The sequence below is a fragment of the Clarias gariepinus genome, chromosome 13 (genome assembly GCF_024256425.1).
Source record: "Clarias gariepinus isolate MV-2021 ecotype Netherlands chromosome 13, CGAR_prim_01v2, whole genome shotgun sequence".
Classification (NCBI taxonomy): Eukaryota; Metazoa; Chordata; class Actinopteri; order Siluriformes; family Clariidae; genus Clarias; species Clarias gariepinus.
In genome coordinates this window covers 28,757,064-28,779,749 of record NC_071112.1, presented here as the reverse complement: position 1 = coordinate 28,779,749, position 22,686 = coordinate 28,757,064, and the positions used below count along the sequence as shown (strand labels likewise).

At 35.7% G+C, this 22,686-nt stretch overlaps 1 protein-coding gene across 7 annotated transcripts in view; it reads left to right on the top strand.

Moving 5' to 3' along the window:
- The window catches only part of nrxn3a (neurexin 3a), a 327,753-nt gene that overhangs the window by 84,798 nt on the left and 220,269 nt on the right, over positions 1-22,686 (top strand). For 5 of the 7 annotated variants that reach the window (XM_053509388.1, XM_053509387.1, XM_053509385.1 and 2 more), the window contains 2 exons: positions 15,408-15,611; positions 17,394-17,420. In XM_053509388.1, the coding sequence (XP_053365363.1) occupies positions 15,408-15,611; positions 17,394-17,420 (231 nt within the window). The remainder of the gene's footprint in view (positions 1-15,407; positions 15,612-17,393; positions 17,421-22,686) is intronic. The other 2 variants (XM_053509390.1, XM_053509389.1) reach the window with 1 other exon arrangement.

Here is a 22,686-nt window from a genome sequence, read left to right as displayed (position 1 = left end):
CATTACTCAGCTTTATTCTAAAACTTTACTCAGCTTTATCCCAAAACATTACTCAGCTTTATCCTAAAACATTACTCAGCTTGATCCTAAAACATTACTCAGCTTGATCCTAAAACATTACTCAGCTTTATCCTAAAACATTACTCAGCTTTATCCTAAAACATTACTCAGCTTGATCCTAAAACATTACTCAGCTTGATCCTAAAACATTACTCAGCTTGATCCCAAAACATTACACAGCTTTATCCCAAAACATTACTCAGCTTTATCCTAAAACATTACTCAGCTTTATCCTAAAACATTACTCAGCTTGATCCTAAAACATTACTCAGCTTGATCCCAAAACATTACACAGCTTTATCCTAAAACATTACTCAGCTCTATCCTAACACATTACTCAGCTCTATCCCAAAACATTACTCAGCTTTATCCTAAAACATTACTCAGCTTTATCCTAAAACATTACTCAGCTTTATCCTAAAACATTACTCAGCTTTATCCTAAAACATTACTCAGCTTTATCCTAAAACATTACTCAGCTTTATCCTAAAACATTACTCAGCTCTATCCTAACACATTACTCAGCTTTATCCCAAAACATTACTCAGCTCTATCCTAACACATTACTCAGCTTTATCCTAAAACATTACTCAGCTTTATCCTAAAACATTACTCAGCTTTATCCTAAAACATTACTCAGCTTTATCCTAACACATTACTAAGCTCTATCCTAAAACATTGCATGCGTTAGATCTGTTGTCAGTTTTGTTATTGTCTGCCCTGCTATTCTAGGTGATTTCCAGGACTCGGAGTGAAACGTTATTGAGTCTGGGGACGGAGAGTAAATTTACTGTAACAAGCTGTAAACAAGATACTCATGAATAAAACCATGAGTATCGATTCTGTTCCACTTTCTGCAATTTCATGTCAGTTTGATTAATACAAATGCGACCATTCTATACTCCGAACTGCTCCCTCAGGCTGACTCCACTGAGATTCACCCTGTGATGCATTACAAACCAAGAAAAAGAAAATAAAAGTCTTGTGATGTGTTCGAGGTCTCTTGGAAAGAATACACACTTTAGGATGAGGTCGGCTCTTACAGTCACATCATATCTTGTATTTCTGAACTGAAGATTTTGAGGATATTATTCAACTAAAATCACTATGAGAATGAGAATGTTTAACCCTGATACAAATACAGCCATATTTTTAACTAATATCATGATGTATGATGTATGGGCCAGAGGTAGCTCAGTGGTTAAGGTATTGGACTACGGTTCGGAAGATCCCAGGTTCAAACCCACCAACCACCAAGTTGCCACTGTTGGGCCCTTGAGCAATGCCCTTAACCCTCAACTGCTCAGATGTATAATGAGATAAAAATGTAAGTCGCTCTGGATAAGAGCGTCTGCCAAATGCCTAAATGTAAATGTATACCTGCTGATCTGGCGGTTAATTACAGAATTTTTAGCTTTAGACTTCAGTAGTTAATTGTTTACAAAATACAACTAGTGTCATAACTGGTAAAATACGACTTGATCTTTGTTTGGGATTTATTTGTTAGACTTATACAGTTTAATATAATTAGATAATGATAAGCTTTATAAAACACAAAGAAATTATAATAATAAAGAAAACAATAAAAAATAGAACATTATTTTTCTTTTACAGATTTCTTTATTATTATAATTTCTTTGTGTTTTATAAAGCTTATCATTATCTAATTATACCAGTCATGTAATTATAATGCTTTTTACCTTAACAAAAATTCTAGCTTTTATTGTTTTTCAAACACCAGAATTATAAAACATGGCCTGTACAAACTAGCAGTTATTGTCAGTTCACAACAGTACGTGTTTTGCCCAAAATAAGCTAAACATCCTACTATAGTTTACACTTTATTAACAGCATTTTTTTTTAAATATATAAAATAAGCCAACAATTTATTAAAGAACAGTAATGAGAACACTTTTACAAGCATAATGGGGAAATAATTATTTTTTATAAATAAATTTAAAGAAATTGAATTCAGCACTTGACTTTTGATCGACGGTGCTCAATATATTTTAGGGCCCTGAAATTAGTCCAATCCGACAAAATTGGCTTCCTTCCTCATGGGGAAAAAAAAGTTTGCTTGTTATTATTTCTCTTACAAATGCACTTACGAGGGGGGATTTTACAAATGAGCTGAATAGGCCGGCGCTGTGTCATGAAGAAGGCGAACCCCCTTCCATGACACTTTGCCTTGGTTGTGACCCTCTAGCAGCAATGTTCATGAGCATCCTTATTTCTGGAGACATAATTTGTAAAAAAATAAAATAAAATAAATCATTTTTCTATATGATAATACAAATTTTGTGACCGCGTCTTACATAAATATAATATTGACACTATTATCATAATTATCATAATATTATCACATATACCAATATATAACGTATGGCAATAAATTTAGTATTAAAATATTTGTACAAGTCTTCCTGAACTGTGTACACATTATGACAGTCAGCTGTTATTTAAAGACACAGATGTCAGGTCTTTCTGGAACAGTTCTTGCAAGAACAGTATTGACAAGTGGATTTGCAAAACCCATCAAGCTCCATGATAAAACTGTCTCTCATGAAGACCTTCATAGAAAAGCAAGTCCAAATCATTACCTCTGCTGCAGAGGAGAAGTTCAATTAGAGTCACCAGCTTGTACAGATCATAAGTAGCAGATACATCTCAACTTTAACTGTTCGAAGGAGATTATAGCATATAGCATATTTTGGACGCATATATATATATATATATATATATATATATATATATATATATATATATATACACACACACAAATAGAGAGAGAGAAGAAAACAAGGACAGATAGCTAAACCGTAGGCAGACAGGCAGGGATATAGATGGTGGACTGACAGATAAGTAGACAGACAGGAAGACAGAACCAAACTGTAGACAGACCATCAGAATAACAGACAAACACAATCTGGTAGACAGACAAACAGGCAGACGGACAGACAGATTGATTGACGGACAGAAGGCCAAGAAAACAGAAAGATTGATCATAAACAGAAAGAATGTATTCAGACAGACAAATAACCGAAAAAAGATGAAGAGAAACAGATACAGTACAGATAAAGATACAGTACAGATACAGTACAGATACAGTACAGAAACAGATACAGTACAGATAAAGATACAGTACAGATACAGTACAAAAAAAAGATACAGTAAAGTACATCCTTGTACAGTAACTATTTACCTAACTGGCATATTGGCATATTGGCAACACACACACACACACACACACACACACACTCATTACATGTTTCTGTAATATGGACTATATTAATGGAGGTGCGAATGGCAGAGTGAGTGTTTGTGAGTGTTTGTGTGAGTCGACTGTGGGTTGAAGTGTTACAGGGTTACACTGTCATTCTGTCAGAAAACACATCGCTCTCCAAAGTGTGTATCCTGGTTATCTCTGTCTCTCTCCACACACACACACACACACACACACACACACACACACCCCTCGCTTCCCCAGCAATCTGCCTGATTTCATGGTTTGTACGAATCAGCTTGCATTCTGCTCGTCCCACCTCGTCATTCATCCGTGTTTGAAAAGTCTCTAATCATGTTGAATAGCCAATCAGAGCCGCGCCTAGAAAAAAAGGCATCCTTGCAGTCAGACGCAAATAAAACCCGCAGCCCTGAATTTGCAAATGACTCCATACAGAACAAGCTGCCTCATTCTGTGTGTGTGTGTGTGTGTGTTATGCTGATAACGTCTTTTCAAGTATCAAAACACGCACACACACACACACACACACACACACACACCCCTCTGAGACAGATCTGATAACAGATATTCAAAGACTTTGTAGATTATTTCCTTCCGCTTTCACTCAAATCTGAAACAGTTTCTCTGATTTAATTGTCCTTTTTTTCAACAGAACACGGTTTTGACGTCATGTTAAATCCGCCTCTCTTTATAGAACGTAAAGAAACGAGGCTTTCCGGTACTTTGAATGTTTTGTTGATGTTGGAAATGCAGAGAAATGTGCTTGAAATATCCACACTTTCATTTATTTAAGCGGAGAAATTAATTGTTGACAAAAAAAATCATGTGGGAACTGTTTTCTTGACAAAAATGATTGGAATTTGTCATCGCGGCGGCATTTTTAATGTAGTTGCAGTAGCAAAAAGCATGATTAAGGAAATAAAGAAATGGAAAATAATAGGAAAGGAATCTGATAAAAATCTGACCCTACAGGGAAGAAACTGGAAATAATTTAAAAAAATTGTAAAAAAAAAAAAAAAAATTCATATCCTGCCAAAAAAATAATAAAAATAAAAAAATGGGAAAACCAGCACTCTTAATTATTTCCAAAAATTATAAGATTCAAATAATGTGATAAAGAATCCTAAAAAATACTGAACCCTAAAAACAAAAACATTGAAAACGTTTCTATACAACAATAAAATAATATTTGTATTATAAAATTTTACGTTTTTTTTTTTTTATTATTATTATTATTCCATGTACCAGCTAGTGGAGCAAAAAAAAAAAAATATTCTTTGGTTTTATAAATAATTATATGAAAAATCCTTGTGTTGGTTTCTTTGAGTCACAAGGGTCTGGGAAAAAGGCAAAATATTACAGTGTGGGAAATTATTATTATTTTTTATTCATAATTATTATTTAATGAATTATCTCCTGCAGATTTTGTAAGTTACTAAGAAATGATGGTTTATAATTTTGTTCATGGTGTTATTGTAAAGGATAAAGACACAATATCAACCAAATATCCAGAAAAAAAGTACATGATACACAGGTTATAAATTGATTTGCATTTTAAAATATTATATAGTATTATAACAGTATATTAGTATTTTCTCCCCAAGCAATGCATGGCGTGGAGAAACCCTTGTTGGCAGACACAGAGGTATGACGTCTCTTGTAGCTGGTTGAAAGATTTGAACACATCTCACGAGGGATTTTGGTCCACTCTACTCTACTTCACAGATCATCTTTCCTGTAAATCCTTGAGATTTCTTCCCTGTTGCTTCATAACTCGAAGTTTCAGCTTCCTCCATACATTAACTATAGGATTAGGAGCCTGACTTGGGCCACTCCATGACCTTAATGTGCTTCGTCTTGAGCCACTCCTGTGTTGCCTTGGCGGTATGTTTCGGATCATTGTCGTGCTGGAAGACCCATTTACTTCTTAGACTAACACTTAGATTTTTGAATCAACACCTTCTGCCATAGAAATGAATCAACACAATCAGAATAAACGTAGCTAAAGGAGCTCAGTGGAAAACGTTCACGATGTCTTAAAGTGGGAAAAGGAATAATTTATTAGCCTGAAAGTCTGTTTGTTCTTCTTGTTTGCAAAAGCGGTGAAAAATCCTCCCAGTGATGGGAGACACAAGTCCATCAGATGTGCCGTGAATCTTTTTCACCTTTAATCACACTGAAGGCTCAGGGGAAAGATGGACGAGCCATGAAGCGGCATTGAGCTCTTTCCAGCGGCCGCTCTTTCTGACGGAGATGAAAGACGGACAATTTGTAGCTGCTGATAGTTTGTGCGTCTTTCATCCAATAAAGAGGGAAACAGAGAAAATGGACGGAGATTTGTTTTAATGGAGAAATCTGGGGAAGAAAGCTCTACAGATTCCTGTATATGAATGTTTGTTTAATATTTCTTACAGGGCAGAATAGTGTGATGAATAAACGGGTCAGGGTGATATCACAGCTTCGGCGGAAGGCAGACTCTTCTACCGTCACATTTTATTTTTGGAGAAAATAATATTAAATTGATATTAATAAGATTAAATGATGCATAAATAAGCTGGACAGTGCAACAAAAAAAACAGTCAGTCAAAGAAAAAATATTTTATTTACATTTAACGTTTTTATATACAACATTTTTATTTTATTATTATTGTGTTTTTTATGCTTTAAATCTTTACATTTTATTGGTTTGAGGTGCATTTGTTAAAAGCATGTAAATACAAACAAAATATTTTTTAACTATTGAGCTACTTATCAATCCAACTGGGTATATGATCCCTGAAAATTGCTTCGCAATCAATTATTTTCTAATCAATTTCTAGTTAAATTGTTTTCTAATTGATTTCTAGTTAATAAAGTTTCAGTTAAACCCTTTCTATAATGAAATCAGCCAGTTGTGCAACTAATTCCATGAATGATCAATTTAACCTTTTTTTGTTAATCAAATAGAAAAAAAAATGTTGGGATACATTATTTTGCAAATTACATTTTTGTACTGTACTGTGCAAAAGTCTTGATTTTAAAAACTGTTGTTTATGTAACAACCTCGGCAGCAACCTCATTCCCCCTCTCATCTGTTCCAACCACCTAACAATCAGCATCACCACTACACCACTACACCAGTACACCAGTATACTAATCACCGGCCTGATCATCTGCCATCATCTGCGCCTGTTTCCCACTGGTTCTTGGTTAGAAGTGTTTTTTTATTTTATTTTATTCTTTTATGCTTTATAGGTCACTGTGTGGCTTAACAAACAAAATATGAAGAAATGAAGGGGGTCAAAACTTTTGCACAGGACTGTGTATAAATTATTTTTAAAGAAATTTGAAAAATTGATGAGTGAGAGAGCTTTGTGAGAGGACGACTGTAACACGGACGAAGGCAGGAACAAACTTACTATAAAAGGATGAATAAATCATACAGGAACGTTTAATATTATAAAAAGTAAACTGTAAGATTTAAAGTGCACTGCAAGGTCCTGTAGTACTAACAGCGATTATCCTGATTATTTTCCTACAGCAGCACATCAAGTGCTTTAAGTGTTTTATTCCTAACGTGTGTACTGTATCGGAGATGTCAGCATCCTTCAATATCCAACCATAAACACAATAAACATTACAATCTTTATTTCGAAAAGCGATTCTCCGGTCTCTAGTCGAGCAGAAAGCTATGAGCAGAATAAGGTGATGTTCTCCCTCTTCCCTTTCCATCTTTTTTTTCCAAGAGGCCCCCGTGATAAGATCAGAGGACGGATCAGCCATTTCTTCTTTAAGCTCTGTCTGCTCCCAGCCTCCCCCATAATTATGTGTCAAGGCCATTTTGTGATGTATTACACGCTCCTGTAATCAGACTGCAGGAGATGCCGGAGGGAGTGTTTGGAAACGCTGGAGGTGTGTGTGTGTGTGTGTGTGTGTGAACGCACATATGTGCCTGGTGTGTTATCGTTCTCTAACGTGCATAAAAGAAACAAAACAAAAAAAATATGTAATAATAATAATAATTCTTGGTAAACTCTTCTGCATTGGTGTTTATTCTGCGTGGCAGATTTAAAAAGCCACTATGTCTTTATTGATGAATCTTTGGCTAATATTTGTACTGTAGATACAGTGAAAGTCATTTACAGTAAAGAAGCGCTTTTTAATTTTCTTTTGAGCAGCCATGTTGAGTTCCCAAATAGAAATACTGACTTTATTGCTTTTTCTTCACCGTAAGTCATAAATGACGACCTTTAATCGAGTTAAACTCGAGCTATAAACTAGAAAATGTCAAAAAAGGTGTTAACATACTGTACATCAGGTCATGTGATCTACATTACTAATAACCGAGCATACTGGGCATGGTCACGCCGCTACACCAATTATATACATAGAGAATCAGTTTCTATTAGAATAAGCTGTATGTTAAAATGAGCATGCATCCCGTGCCTGTCCATCACCACAGACATCTTCAGTAGACGTTTCTTTAACAAAATGCATCCGGAAAACTATTCTCGTCTCAAATAGTACTTAAGTCATACTGACACAGTGTAAATTAGCCATCAGCGAAAGTTCTCCCCTCCTCCTAGCTTGTTTTTTTTCTCCTGCCGTCCTTTTTGCTCAGACACCCAGACACTCAGACAACACAATCCTTCGCTCCTGTCTCTGCCGTTTAATCGAGCCGGAGGTGAAGCCCCTCCTCGATTTCCCACCTGACACCCTGCTGAAGGTTTCACACACTCGGGTATGGATAAAAAAATAATAAAGATAAAATACAATAAAATAAAATGTGAAATTGAAATCCAGAACACAGACTCAATTCGGCTGTTGTCATAGTAATCGACCCTCCCTTATCATCCCCCCCCCCCCCCCCCCCCACTTCCATCCAGACTCCACCCATCTTCTTCTTCCCTGAGAAAAAGTTTAAATGAGCCGTGAAAGGATGAGAAGCGAAGGATCAGAATGAGAAAAGAAGCAGCAGCAGGGGGAATGGGATATAAAATATATACATGAGGACGTTTCGGTTTTGGGCCTATTTATACATTCATGCTGCTCATAATCCTGTCTTTAGAGCATCTAAATAATACTAAACTAATACCATTCTGTGTAAAATGTAGCAAATGATAGTGTGTGAAAAACCCCAGCATATTAGTGTCATTTCTGAAATATTCAAATCAGATCAGTCTGGTTCCAATAATTTTTTTTTCATTATTTTCAACCATAAAACTGGAGCCGCACAATGTTATGTGTTTCCCTTCTGACAAATGGATAATCACATGAGCAAGTCCCTTATATCGCAGGAGTCCTTAGAATGTTTGTAAGTGTATGTGATTTTGTCACGGAATCTGTTCGAATATTATAAGATTTTATATACTTTATAAAATATTCAGTTCGGAAATAAGACCTTTAGGGGCAATACTGTACGTAACTTAATGACTGTTAGACCTGTAAGGGTGCATTTACTTTGTGTTGTGAACCATACTAGCTGGAATATCTGGGCTTTGCCTCCACCTGGTGGACATCATGGGGATTTTTTCATTGGCCTCACATCCTAACCTGTGGGACATTTTAAAAGCGTGTAAAATACTGTATATGCTGTATATATACTGTATATATTTTTACATTTAAAATACAAACTGCCGCGCTGTTTTGTTTTTCACATTTCATCGATCATACCGTATTAATGCTGAAAAGCTGTAAAAGAAAAAAATGTAAAGATGAATTCAGATAGAATGGTAGGAAGAAGGAGAGTATGGTGTCCAGTGGGTACCACTGTAGGTTGAGGGATCGAATCCTCCCTGCCGCTCTGTGTGTGTGTGGAGTTTGCATGTTCTTCTCTTGCTTAGTGGGTTTCCTCCGGGTACACAAGTTTCCTCCCACAGTCCAAATGCAAGTGCTGTAGGCTGACTGGTGTTTCCAGTGTATGATTGGTTGTGTCTGCGCTTGCGTCCGGCGAATGGTTGCCACATAAACCAGTGTGTCCCCCACCTTGTGTCCTAAGTTCCCTGTAATTGGCTCCAGGGCCCCCAAGGACTCTATACAGAATAATCAGTATGGGAAATTAAATAATACATAAGTATGATTTTCACTATTCATTTTACATATCTACCGATTTATTTTTCCCTTTTTTACATTTTTGATGTCAATCCTTTTTTGAAATAACAAAGCGACTCAAAGCACTCTGTGTTGACAGGGTGTCATCACTGGCTTCACGTTAATAACACCCTCTTTTCATGTGCGCTGCTTTTGTGCAATTATGCAAACCCAGTCTGACTTTACTGTCACACCTTGAACTCTCTTCCTTTCACTCTCACGAATTCCCACAGATCAAAAAACCCTATCATTTTGAGCGGACACACTGTCCTCCATCATGAGTCACAGCACACGTCCCTAAAGCTTAATATGTTGATGTAAATGCTGTATAGTTGCCTCTACTGGATCTTTAACTGATTCTTTTCTTGAAGTTGTTGTTGTTGTTTGTTTACCCCAGGGGTGAAGGTAGGAGTCATTAAAAAGTAATATAAATATAAAATAAAATTCAGATACATTTTAAAATATGCATTTTATATAGAAAAAAGTACAAATTGTAATATGTATACATGTTTCTATGTCGGTAATATTTATGGAAATTTAACCAAGCTACACCACAACTTTAAATTTGAGCTACTGTTTATGAGAATTAACCCCGCCCACAAACAAGAACGGAATGTCATAGCCCCACCTACTTTTTGTTTTTCCGAAAGCAACAAAGAAACCAAGCTTTCTTTTAATTAGCTTTATTAACTATATTAGCTAAATTAACTTATTTTAAAAGAGTTTCCAGTGTCAGTTCATTTACTTTATGTTTAGACAGAGGAGCATACACTTTTGGGCTTGTCTGTAACATGACAGGGTATAACTAAATAACTTTAAATGAGAATACTTTAAATACAAAATAAATGAATGAATGAATGAATACAGTGTGGCACGATAGTATAGTTGCCTTACACCTCCAGGGTCTGGGTTCAATTCCTGCCTAGGGTCTGTTTGTATGGAGTCTGCATGTTCCCCCCATGATTGGTGGGTTTCCTCTGGGTATTCCTGTTTTCTTCCCACAATCCAAAAGATATGCAGGATAAGCTGATTGGCGTTTCCAAATTACCCATAATGTGTGTGAATGAGCATGTGAGTGAATGTACAGTACAGTATGGATGGATTGGGATCCTGGATAGATTGGCATCCTGTCCGGGGTGTACCCTGCCTGGTGCCCTAAGTCTCCTGGGATAGGCTATGTGTCACTAGCAATTTTCTTTTGCTAAAGACACAATAAAGCCATTTGGACACCACACAAGTTAAATACTTTCTGTGGTCTTTTACAAACACAAATAGTGTTTTTGGTAAAAAATATAAGGAAGCTTTGCCTGCTAGCTACCATTAAACTCACAACCCAGATCCAGCTCGACGGCCCCCCAAAGTTTGGCTAATAAAGTATTTTACATACCAAAGGAATATATTATGGCATTTTGAAGGACAGAAATCATGTTGATATAACATTTTAAAATATTGTGCTTTTTTTTTTACTTGTTGGTGAGAAAAGAGCTAGCAGTAGCTAGAGCTATAAAGCAGTTTACACACCACCGAAAAAGAAAAAGGTGTGAGATTTTAAAAACATAAACCATTCGAATTTTCTAAAATATTGATGTTTTCTATGTTTGTAAGAAATGACAGCAGCTACAGTACGAGCTAGCAGCTAGCATACACAGAATTAGCTATCACATACACAGCTAGCTTAGTACATAATAAAGCAGTTTACATATAAAAGAGGCTGACATTTTTTAAAGCATGAAACATTCTAAAATCTTTTTAAAATAATGTCGTTTTATGTGTTTCTTGAAAAGGAGTTAGCAGCTAGCATTAAACTAACAACCAGAAAAATTTCTATAATAAATAAGTAAATAAATAAATTAATTAATTTTTTTGCTAGATTTGAATTTTTTATTATTTTTTGGCTATATATTTTTGGTTATTTTGGCTATATTTTTGGGGAGATTTATTGTTAGCTTGCGTCCAGGTCAAAAGCTAGCTGTCTAGTGATGACACAGTTCCATTTTACCCACAAATGATTTTTATAGTCATTTAGATCCAGAATTCTGTATATTGTATATATTTTTTTCTGTCCATAATATTTATACGCACTATGTGGGACAGAGAGAGAGGTTTGAGTCGGGGCTGTATCTACAGCAGGCTTGTCCTTGTCGTTCTCTTTATCTATCGCTGAGGAGACAGTTTAATGAACATCGATTGGCTTTTTAATGCCGCCTGTTTCCCTCGTTACAGGAATGAGAGGAGCTTCTCAGTGTTCCTCCTGCTCCTCCATGCGTCCGCCGTCGTTACAGCTCTAATCTCGTATACTTCTTAATCAAGCCCGCTCAAGTTCTGTAATAACATTCTCAAGAGTTTCAGGGGGACTGAATGAGGAGAAATACATACAGCTTTTATTTGTTTATTTTTGCGATGGCTAGATAGTAAATTAGCCAGCTAGCTAGGCTTACGTACAGTGGTACGTCAAAATTAATATTACATGTGTAAGATTGTATGTTTAAATAAAGAGAAAAAAATGAACTAAAGTAACTATAGCAAATACAATGTGTTGTATTGAACACAGACAAGGCTGATCCTGTGTACACGCCCATCTTTGGCAGATACTAATGAATATTAATGTATATTCAAATGCAACGGTCATGTGACAAGGTGTCAAAACAAACAGAATGTCGGAAACTCAAACAAGTAAAGATTTTTCTTGGCAGATCCTGTAAAAAACGTGTATTTTTTGGCGAGTTGGCTCTGTGTCCACCATGATGGTTGTTTTGAAAAAAAAATTATGGTCTCAGAGGTCTCAGGTCATGTGATCCCACTGACATGGAAGGGAGGAAAAAATTATTTTTTACCGGTATCGCTGTTCATTTTTTTAAATAAAGATTTGTTTTATTTATTGTGTAAAGTTGTATTTGTTTTACGGTCTAAATCTTCAAGCTAAATATAACACCTAAATGAAATCAGTCTGGTCAGCTAGCAATCATACAATTATCTTAATTAGCATAATTAGCTAATACCAAATTGAATTAATACCATAAGTGAAGCTGGTAATATACAGTATTTTAGCATTAATTTAAAAGTCTTTTTAAAAAGAAATATGAATTATTTATAGCTAAAAAGCTGTTAGCATGTACACCTGGTTGGCTTCTGGATTATTAGCAGTCAGGTGAGCGATTGTAGCTACATATCTACTTGACTATTTACTAGGACTTTACCATGTTTTAATAAAATGGTGTAATTTATTACCTGGGTTTTAATAAAGAGCGTCTGAGGGATGTATGCACTGTCTATAGTGCGCGGTAATAAAATAAATATTCATATTCAGGACAAAAAGCTTTTTCAATTAAGTGTTCCATCAACATGCCGTCAATTACACGAGCGCAACGTCAATTACCGCCGTTTGTTTATTAAATTAGCGCTATTCTGGGAGCGTTCCTGCACTTTATCTGACTTTTATGGAGTGTTTTATTCAGGCGTGCGTTTGCTTTGGAGTTTTCTGTTCGTTATCCGGACGAGAAGAACGAGAGCTCGGGGTTTTCTCTTCCTCTTGGTCTATATTTCACTATTCTATCTGTCTTTTTTGTCTTCCTTTTAGTCTTTCTGTCTCTGTCTTTTCTCTAAGCCTTTTCTCTATGTCTCTCTTTCTCTTACTCTGTCTCTCTTTCTTCATTTTTTGTCTCTTTGTCTCCATCCATGTCTATCACTATTCTTGCCTTTAAACATTTTCTTTATTTCATTCTCTTTCCCTTGTCTCTTTTTCACTACTGTATGTCTGTCTTCCTTTATTCTTTTCTCTCCATCTCTTTTTTTCCTTTACTTCTGTCACTCATTCTCTGTCTGTCACTTCCTTATCAGCCTCTTTATCTCTTTCTCACTCTATCCGTCTCTATTTTCTGCTTCTCTTTTTCTCTGCCTGTCTCTCTTTCCCTGTCTCCATCTACTCCTTTTTTCTCAGCTGTATATTATGTGTCTCCTTTTTATCTTTCTGTCAGTCTATCACTTTATCACTCTATCTCTTTCTATTGATCTCTTCTTCACTTTCACAATCTTTCTCTCTTTCTCTCCCTTTCTGTCATTTTTTCTTCCCTATTCTTTGCTGTGCTTTTCCCAAGATGGCTGTGTGTGTGTGTGTGTGTGTGTGTGTGTGTGTGTTGTCACTCACAATGATCCCGTGGTGTGCGTGTGTCAGTGAACATCAGCTTCCTGCTCACACTGTTGCTAAATCTCTCTGATACACTCACTCACTTAATGCAGACCCGAGAGACTAAAGGTCACATCTCTCTCTCTCTCTCTCTCTCTCTCTATCACCTAATTCTGCTACTCTCTACAGTATATCTTTCTGTCTGTCTTTTTCTGTTTTAATTCATATTTCTCCTAATCTCTTCCTTTTTTCTGTATCCCCGTCTTTTCTCTTCAAGTTTCTTCACCTTCTTTTATCCTAATACTGTATGTCTTACCTTCATCATTACTCTCCTGTCTCTCTCTCTCTCTCTCTCTCTTTCTGTTATCACTTCTACATTATCCCATTCTGCCTTCTGTTTCTACCTCTTTGTCTGTCTTTCTCTCTCTTACATTCTTCTTTTATCTTCCATCTTTTTGTCCTTTGTCTCGTTCTCCACTCTTGATCTCTTTTTATTTCCCTCTTTTACTCTTTTATTGTCTCATCGTTCATCACTTTGCTCTTTGCATCTCAACATGTCTCACTATCCATGTTCTCCCTTTGTGTCGCTATTTCTTAATGCTTTATTTTCCTGTTTATTTCTATTTCTCTGTCTTACCCGTTTATTCTGTCTCTCTGTCTCTGTTGCATTATTTTATTATCTGTCTCGAAATTGGACACTTCTGTTCATCTTATCTAACCTCCTGTCTCGTTTTTCTCCTTTATCTCACTTTCTCATGCATTATCCTTCTTTTTATGACTCTCTCTCCTATCTGCTTGTAAGTCTAAGTCGTCTCCCTTATCTTCCTTTCTGTCACTTTTTCTTCTTCTTTATGCCTATATAACCCTCCCTCTCTGTCTCCCTACTGTAACGCTTGCAGTCTTCTTGGGCTTTCTTTATCTTTCTGACCTCTGACATTTTCCTTATCTACCTGTTTGTCAGATTCTTCTCCCTTATCTTCCTCTGTCACTCCTTCTTCCTTCTTTATGCTTATATAAATCTCTCTCTCTCTCTCACTTTCTTATCTCACCATGTCTCTCTCTATCTCTCGCTCGCTCTCTCTTTCTCCTTATCTGTCTCACCTCTGACATTGCCCTTATCTCCCTGTTTGTCAGACTCTTCTTCCTTATCTTCCTCTGTCACTATTTTTCCTTCTTTAAGCTCATATAAATCTCTCCTTCGCTCTTTCATTTTTCTCTCATTATCAGTCTCATCATGAGACACTTCATGTTTTTTATCCACCTGTCTGTCTGACTCTTCTTCCTTATCCTACTGTTTCTTCCTTATTCTCTCTCTACCTCTCTCTCTCAGGGTGTAAAATCGGGCCTGGCACGGCCCCAGAGACGTCTGAAAAGCGACTAATCTCACATAATAACACCCTGATGGCTGTGTAATTGCAGTTTGTCAGCAGTTTGTTTGCCGCACTCCTGAAGTTTTCACAGCTGTGAGGAATAAATGAATATCTCGTTCGGAGGGTTTCAGTTTATACAGAGAGAAGCGCAGTTGCTTTTTTGTTTATGTTTAAACTCGTCTGACTTTTCTGATCATCTCTAATCAGACTCATTCAGCCACTGACGTTAGACGTTATGGACGCTATTTTATATAGAGTTGCTCAAATTTCCTTTGCACTCGTTTTTATCCTAAACTCCATACATGCACATTGTCTTTCAAAAGAGCAATTTATTTTTCTGGGGATCTAAATATATACGAGAGCACCTGATCATCCAGGTGCATTGTTTCCAGTGAAGGTTTGTCGTTTCATCACAACATGTCTGGTTAGTGTTGTCAGACTGCTGTCTGGAGTATTAGAGGAATGAAACTGAAGATAAATAATAAGGACTCGAATCAAGTAAAGCTAAATCACTCATCTAACGTGCTCGACTTGTCCACAGAGGCGTCGATCCTGAGCTACGACGGCAGCATGTACATGAAGGTGGTGATGCCCACGGTGATGCACACCGAGGCTGAGGACGTCTCGCTGCGCTTCATGTCTCAGAGAGCGTACGGTCTGCTCATGGCCACCACGTCGCGCGACTCGGCCGACACCCTGCGCCTGGAGCTGGACGGCAGCCGCGTCAAACTCACCGTCAACTTAGGTATCGTATACGAGTCCCTCCTCCCTCAGGATGCACTGGCTCCTCTGTTCTTCTCTCTCTCTCTCCCTATCCCTCTCTCTCTCTCTTTCTCTCTACCTCCTCTCCATCCTGTTTATTTCCCTTCACACTCCTTCTCACTCATCTATATGAAAGACGTGTTTTTTTGTGTCTATGCATGGACGACGAGATTATGATTAAAATGCATTCGATATGATATTTGACACGATAATTTGATGTACATGGATTTTTTTCCCCCTTACATTTCACAAGTCTGACCGTAACATGAAGTACTAATTAACATAATTAACATTTCCGTCCATCTTTTGAACTTTTTTAACCTTTTTCCAAGATACCGAGAGAGTCACACCACTAGTTAAGACGAATATACTTTTTTATATTTTATAACTTTTTTACAATCCTACATGACATAATCTAATACCCATTTAAGTGTTGTGACTTTCTAATGATCAACCTAACACTCCGAATTAATTCTTCTCACATGTCTCTGTCTCCATCAGAATTTAAGTTGAATTTTCCTGGTTGTTTCATTTTCTTTTTTATTTTATTCGTTATATCATTTCTATTTCTCAGATACACATTCTCCATGCTTTGTCAAAAGATGGTATTCACCCCTTCAAAGGCCTTTAGCCTGCGGCCCGGTCGGCAAACAGCCCGATAACAGAGCGCTCGGCTGGACCTGCAGCTGGTAGCACGTCACCGTCCTCGACTTTTACCGCCTCGTCACTCGATTTTTTCTTATCCATTTATCTTTATTAAGCAACGGGATTAGTAGACAAAATCCTGGGAAGATTTAATGTAAGCAGAAACACCATTAAGACATCAGCGAAATTATGTACCATAATATAAATTTGTTAAAGTGCTATATAACGATCTATCCGCGATCCTAAATTTAACTCTTGAATACAGAACACGGTTAAATCCGATGAGCTCGGCATCTTATTATAGCCAGTGCATCACTTTCACTTTAAACAGTTTAGTTGTTACCGTTCCATTTTGCGTTTAGTTTCTAAATCAGACGTGGTTTAATCCGTACCGTAGCGCGTAGCTGGAGTAGGAGGTACAGTGGCCACTGCACGGTGCCGGTGCTAATTGGATCGAGGCTGTTTGCTCCCACTTTTCTGTTGCGGTTGACGACACATGAACAATCCAGCCACATGGAGCTCCGCCCAGATCACATGACACTCCTAATTAATTATGGGACAATGAAAAGAGGGGCGTGTACCTTAATAGCGATGGGGAGAAAACAAACTCCCTCGTCACCATGTCCTCGCTAAACATCCGAGGGGGTATTTAATATGGTGATTAGTTAAAGGATTGGTGCGGGGTTGGGGCGAGGGTTCAAATTTTAAATGAAAATAAATAATGAAATCAAGATGAACGAAGATCTGGGTCAGCGAATCTGTGTGGTTGGTAAAATATAAGCGGCCATTTTACGAGTGTAGTGCTCACTCAGCTCTCAGATTGTATTAGACGATCACTTTCAGACAGTTGTTGTATTTCTGTGGTAAGTAAAAACAAACTGTACGATTATGTTAAGAAATGCACTTAAAACTAACGTTTCTAATGTATAAGATATACACATACTATACAGAGCAGTACAAACTAATGCGTAATGCAGGAGGGTTCAGTACTGGTGTGTGTAAAATGGCCGCCGCTCTGCATGTGGACGTCCCCGGAAGGGTGGAATTCTTGTTTTTGGATGTCTGCAGCTGTAACCTTGAAGGATGCAATTTCATCTGTCATTTATTCTTCCCCATCTAGACTGTATCAGGATTAACTGTAACTCCAGTAAGTTAACACTCAAGTTTCATTTTGTTTCTAATGACTGTGTGTATGTACTGCGTCTCTTGGCTTTCCTTTTCTTTAGCGCTCGGACGATGAATCCAAACTCTCTGAAATTAACTGGTGGTGACTTAATAATGAATTAATTATTAATCGGTAACACTTTACTCAAAAGGGAGGTGTTCAAAAGGCTACATGACGCCTGCATGAGCCCTTCGTCATAACGGACGGACAGCTAAAGTTTGATGTTTACAAAGGCTTGTTTCATGAAGACTCTGATGTGGAGCTGACACAAGCGCCGTAAGGCTGTTATACTCTTGTTGAGGATGTGTATTGAAATTTTATGTGTTTGATCACGGTTATGTTATTTACACACCATTAAAAAAAAAAAAAAAAAAAAAAAACACTAATCAAAGTTCGGAGTGTCTTAGCACTGCTTTAAGATTTCTGAAAAATCTTGTAACTAGAATTAAGGCACTCATTTAAAATTAAGATAAACTATTATAAGTTAAATGAAATTTTATTACATTGCAATTTTAATAATAATAATAATTATTATTATTATTATTAATTAATATAAATTAATAATATTAGTGGGTCAGAGGTAGCTCAGTGGTTAAGGCGTTCAGAAGGTCTCAGGTTTAAACCCCACAACCACCAAGTTGCCCCTGTTGGGCCCTTGGGCAAGGCCCTTAACTGCTCAGATGTATAATGAGATAAAAATGTAAGTCACTTTGGATAAGGGTGCGTGCCAAATGCCTAAAGAAAATGTAAATGATGGTGATTATTATTATTATTATTATTATTATTAATTCCAAATCTATAAACAATCAACAATGGTTATACAGTATGTCATGGCATTAAAAAGTATAAATTTAAAAGAAACCTCAATTACCTTTATTACTGTATGTCACAGAGTTATAAAGCAAGATTTTAATGTCAGACCAAGCAATAAACAACTTATAACATTATTCAGACTATTATTTTGTCTTCAAACTGTTATTATAGGTTAACCTTTGTGATTGACATAATATAGTATCTCATGACCTTTGTACACAAATTCATTCCAAGCCACAGTGACATTTTCTCCATAAAATGAAGACCCTAACCTTAACCCCAACCCTAACCCTACCCAATAATTTTGTAATTAATACACATTCTGTTGTGGTGTAATTTATTCGTAGATGCGTGTAATGATCACCAGGTCCAATGAGATCAAAGCTTGTTATTATTTCGTGCAATTCGCTCTTATCGGCCACTTATGACACACTTACTAAGTTGTCATGGCGTCCACCTGGTTGGTATAAATATCAGGCAACATACAAAGTGCTTTTCATCATGAACATCATGTGCAGATTGAATCCAGTGTTTATGCTAAATTATTTGAACATGAACCTGCTGCATGCAACCATAAACCTGATAAGCACCCGAAGAACGTAATGCTTTAACATGGCAATTAAAATTAAGTATGGTGATCAATACTTGCTTTTTTTTAGTCACTGTGTCACCTTCTTCTTGCACATTGAAACGGGACCGTGCACCATACAGTAGTGTTGCGGTATGTCAAAAAAAAAAAAAACAGGTCCACGCTAAGGTCCGGAGCGATTACCTCTTATTGCTCCCCTTAGGGTTCATTTAGCTATTCCAATGTCTTAAATTCAGTCAAGCGATGCTAATCTTGAGTCTGGTATTTCTTCTTCGTTCACTGACAACATTTATTAAATGGATATGTGGCCTACAGTCTATACAGGTTTTTACCTAAACAACCAAGCAGGTTATAATGCCTAGTAATAATGCTTATGATACCCATAAAGCCAATCATCCACCAAGCTGTTAGGACTATATGACTTACTAACGTATATGACATTGTAATGTAGGTGCAAAAACAACATCAGTCATAACGCAATCTTAACCCAGGGGTAACGTCAACTTGATATCAGAATCAAAACGATGGGATAAGCCTTTCTAAATGTGTTTTTTGATTTCTTGTTGTGGGTTGTCGCGAAAGGCTTACGTAGGTGTTATATAGCCCTTATGAACACTGCCAAGTAAACAAGTGTTACCTATTAAAATTAACAACGAATGTTGTGTGCAAAATACACATTTCCTGTTGTACTAATAATGTTACCAGAATGTTAAAATATTTGCTGTGGAAGACTTTTAAAAATGCATGCAAGTAAAATTAATGTATATATTGTAGTATATACTGTATGTATATTTTCTGCATGATGAAATACTTTTCTTATTCCAATAACAGTGTTAAAGACTTAAAAGGGTTCTATGTTTAAAGTAAGATTATGAAGTCACCACTTGTCTTTTAGCTCCACTTGTTTTACTTTATGAGACAAACAGACGTTTATTTTAGGTTAAATAATAATGCACACTGTATTTGGCTCTACTAATGGGACTTGAACAACAGATCTACAAGATAGCACATATTTTAGCCAGGCTAATGTTAATTACAGTTCAAACAGTGAATGAATACAGTTCCTTCTTTTCAACTTTTTATTTCGGTTCAAAAATGATTTTGGTAGCAGGCGCATAAAGCCCGCTGTTTGTACTGAACAGCATGTGTGGATTCATTCATGTGTCCTTTAGAAGTCGTTATAACATTATAACTTTATCAATCTGCAGCTTTTACTCATTAACAGGTTTTGGATACCCTCACAGAAAACTTTTATTTAAAAAAAAAAAAAAGGGTATTTTATTTGCATGAACTTGAATAAAAACTAAATCTTAGTTGTGAAGGTAAATATTATAACACCTTATATTGCTATTATATTTACTTATTTATGACTGGCAAATGATCATTTTGTTTGCGTTTATTATTTTTTCAAATTTCCTAAGGCTTTCTTGTTAGCATTTTATCAAAACTAATACTATGATGATGAGTTTTTTTTTTTAAAGCTTTTTATAGTTTTTCCCTTTTTTATTTTAAGAAAATGTGAATATTGTTCTCTCTTCAGCCAGCTTCAAAGGCCAATCTGGGTTATCCTAAACCAATTGTTTGTTTCTATAGTAACGTCACATTCTCAGGGACTTTTATCTTTGTAATGGTCGATGTGGGTAAATTTTCTGTAAGAATACACATGCACTTATAGAGGGAATACATACTCACAGTACACAGATACTCGTACAGGCACTTTAGGTACTGCGGCTAAAAATGGACAAAAAGTCTAATATCTAATTCAGTAATACTGTAGATTAAAATTGTAACAGTTGGAAAATTACTATGGTGTAATAACAGTAACTAAGCCTCTTTATACTGCATGTGGTCATGGATTATTTTTCTATGACAGCATGACAAAATACACTAATATATTATAATATTGTTTTATTTTATAACTAAATGACTTCATGATAACCATGTTGTAACGGTAACTATTGATTATTATATTATTTGGCCTAGGTATAAAATAAAAGTAATATTTAATATCAGTTTATAAATTACATACATAATTTTGTGTCATAGACAAAAACATGGATTTACTTTATATTAAAGAGTGATACTTCTGTAACATGATTAAGTTGTCGTAACTAAAGCTTATGCTTAATGTGTCATCATCAAAGTTTTAAAAAATGTTTATAAGGAATTATTTACCAATATTGATAAGCAGAGTTACAGTTATATGAATCCAGGCTTGATTAATATTTTTTCATGCCTTATTATAGCGTACAACATTACATTAAAATACAGATTAGTCGTAGTTTAATATTTAATCAGGATGAATTTGTTTCAACGACGTTAGCTAGAACATGTGCAGCAGTTTGTACTAATCTGTAAAGAAGCTTGTATGACTTTTCGAATGGAAATTCGTATCAGTGTAATTGGAGTGCCTGAGCGAGCCATGTGTGATGTCCGTAATTTGAGACTCATAAACTGTCGACATCAATCACGCAGCGAGACGAGCAGAGAGGGATATCTGGAGCCTTCGCCACGCTAGATTAGTCTCGTGTCCTTCAGCTCCATCACTTCATAATTTCCAGCTTTCATATCGATGGAGCAGTGATGAACTCGCTTATAATTACACTAATTACTCCTGCCCGTCTTCACACCCAGATGTCCTCCACGCTTAGACACTCTCACTGCAAGATGTACAACTAATCCCTCAAAACACTGCCATCTTAAGTTACAGTCCATGTCTTTTTAGAACTTTTTTACTATTTTATTGTATTGTTACAAGAAAAGGCTTTTCTTTGTTACTGAATAATAGAAAGTAATGTTGAAGGAATTTCCACAATACAATACTTTGATATATATGTTGTTAATAAATGCATATTCTATAACTATTTTTAACTCCTTATATATTAAGCATTTATTAACAATAATTTTAATATAATATAATATAATATAATATAATATAATATAATATACAATGATTAAAAGATCATTCAAATGTATGATGAGAAAAGAATTGGAGCTTACAGCAAATAAAGTAAAAATAAATAATTAGGCATTAATAAAAAAAATGCATGAGTTTTAGCAAAGCATGCTTTAAAGAACCAAAGTAAAGTTAATTAACTAAAACATAATAGAGATGAAATATAAATTACAATAATAATTATGTCAAAAAAACATCTAAAATTGTAAAAAGTTAGATTAATTGATATGGATGAGGAATAACCAGATACGATCAGATTAAAATGGTGTCACGATATTTAGGTGCCGATTCAATCTGTATTGCCATTCAAGTATCATGATTTTATATATTATAATATTATATTTTTTATGATAATTATAGTAGCAAATTATAATAAATGAAACTAATACATTATAAGAAATCATTTGCTCCATCCACACAATAGGCTGTGCTTTTGCCAGTGTCTGGATAGTTTAGAGTGCACCCTCTGTATATATAAATTATTGTAGACAGTGTAGACGGTTTATAATTGACAGAATTAAATAAATACATTTAAATCCTAAAAAGCAGTAAAATGGAACCAAAGCTCATAACTAAAGATAATGCATTGCACAAATTATAGGGTAGTATCAATCAATCACTTAATCAATCAAAGGTTGAAGAAAAAGGTTGATTAAAATACAAGGTATTTTGAAAATTAATAAAATAAAATAAAATTACAGAAAATTGAAATAATTAAATTCCAACAGAAATAAAGCAGTAGTAAGGTGTTATATACTGTACATATAAAGCTTAACTACCACCTGCTACATCTTTAATGCTCTTAAAAACAGACTCATCAGAAGTTTATGTAAGCTGTCTGGAGCAGGTGGGCCATTTCGCTCTTACAGAGATGTAAATGACAAGTATGA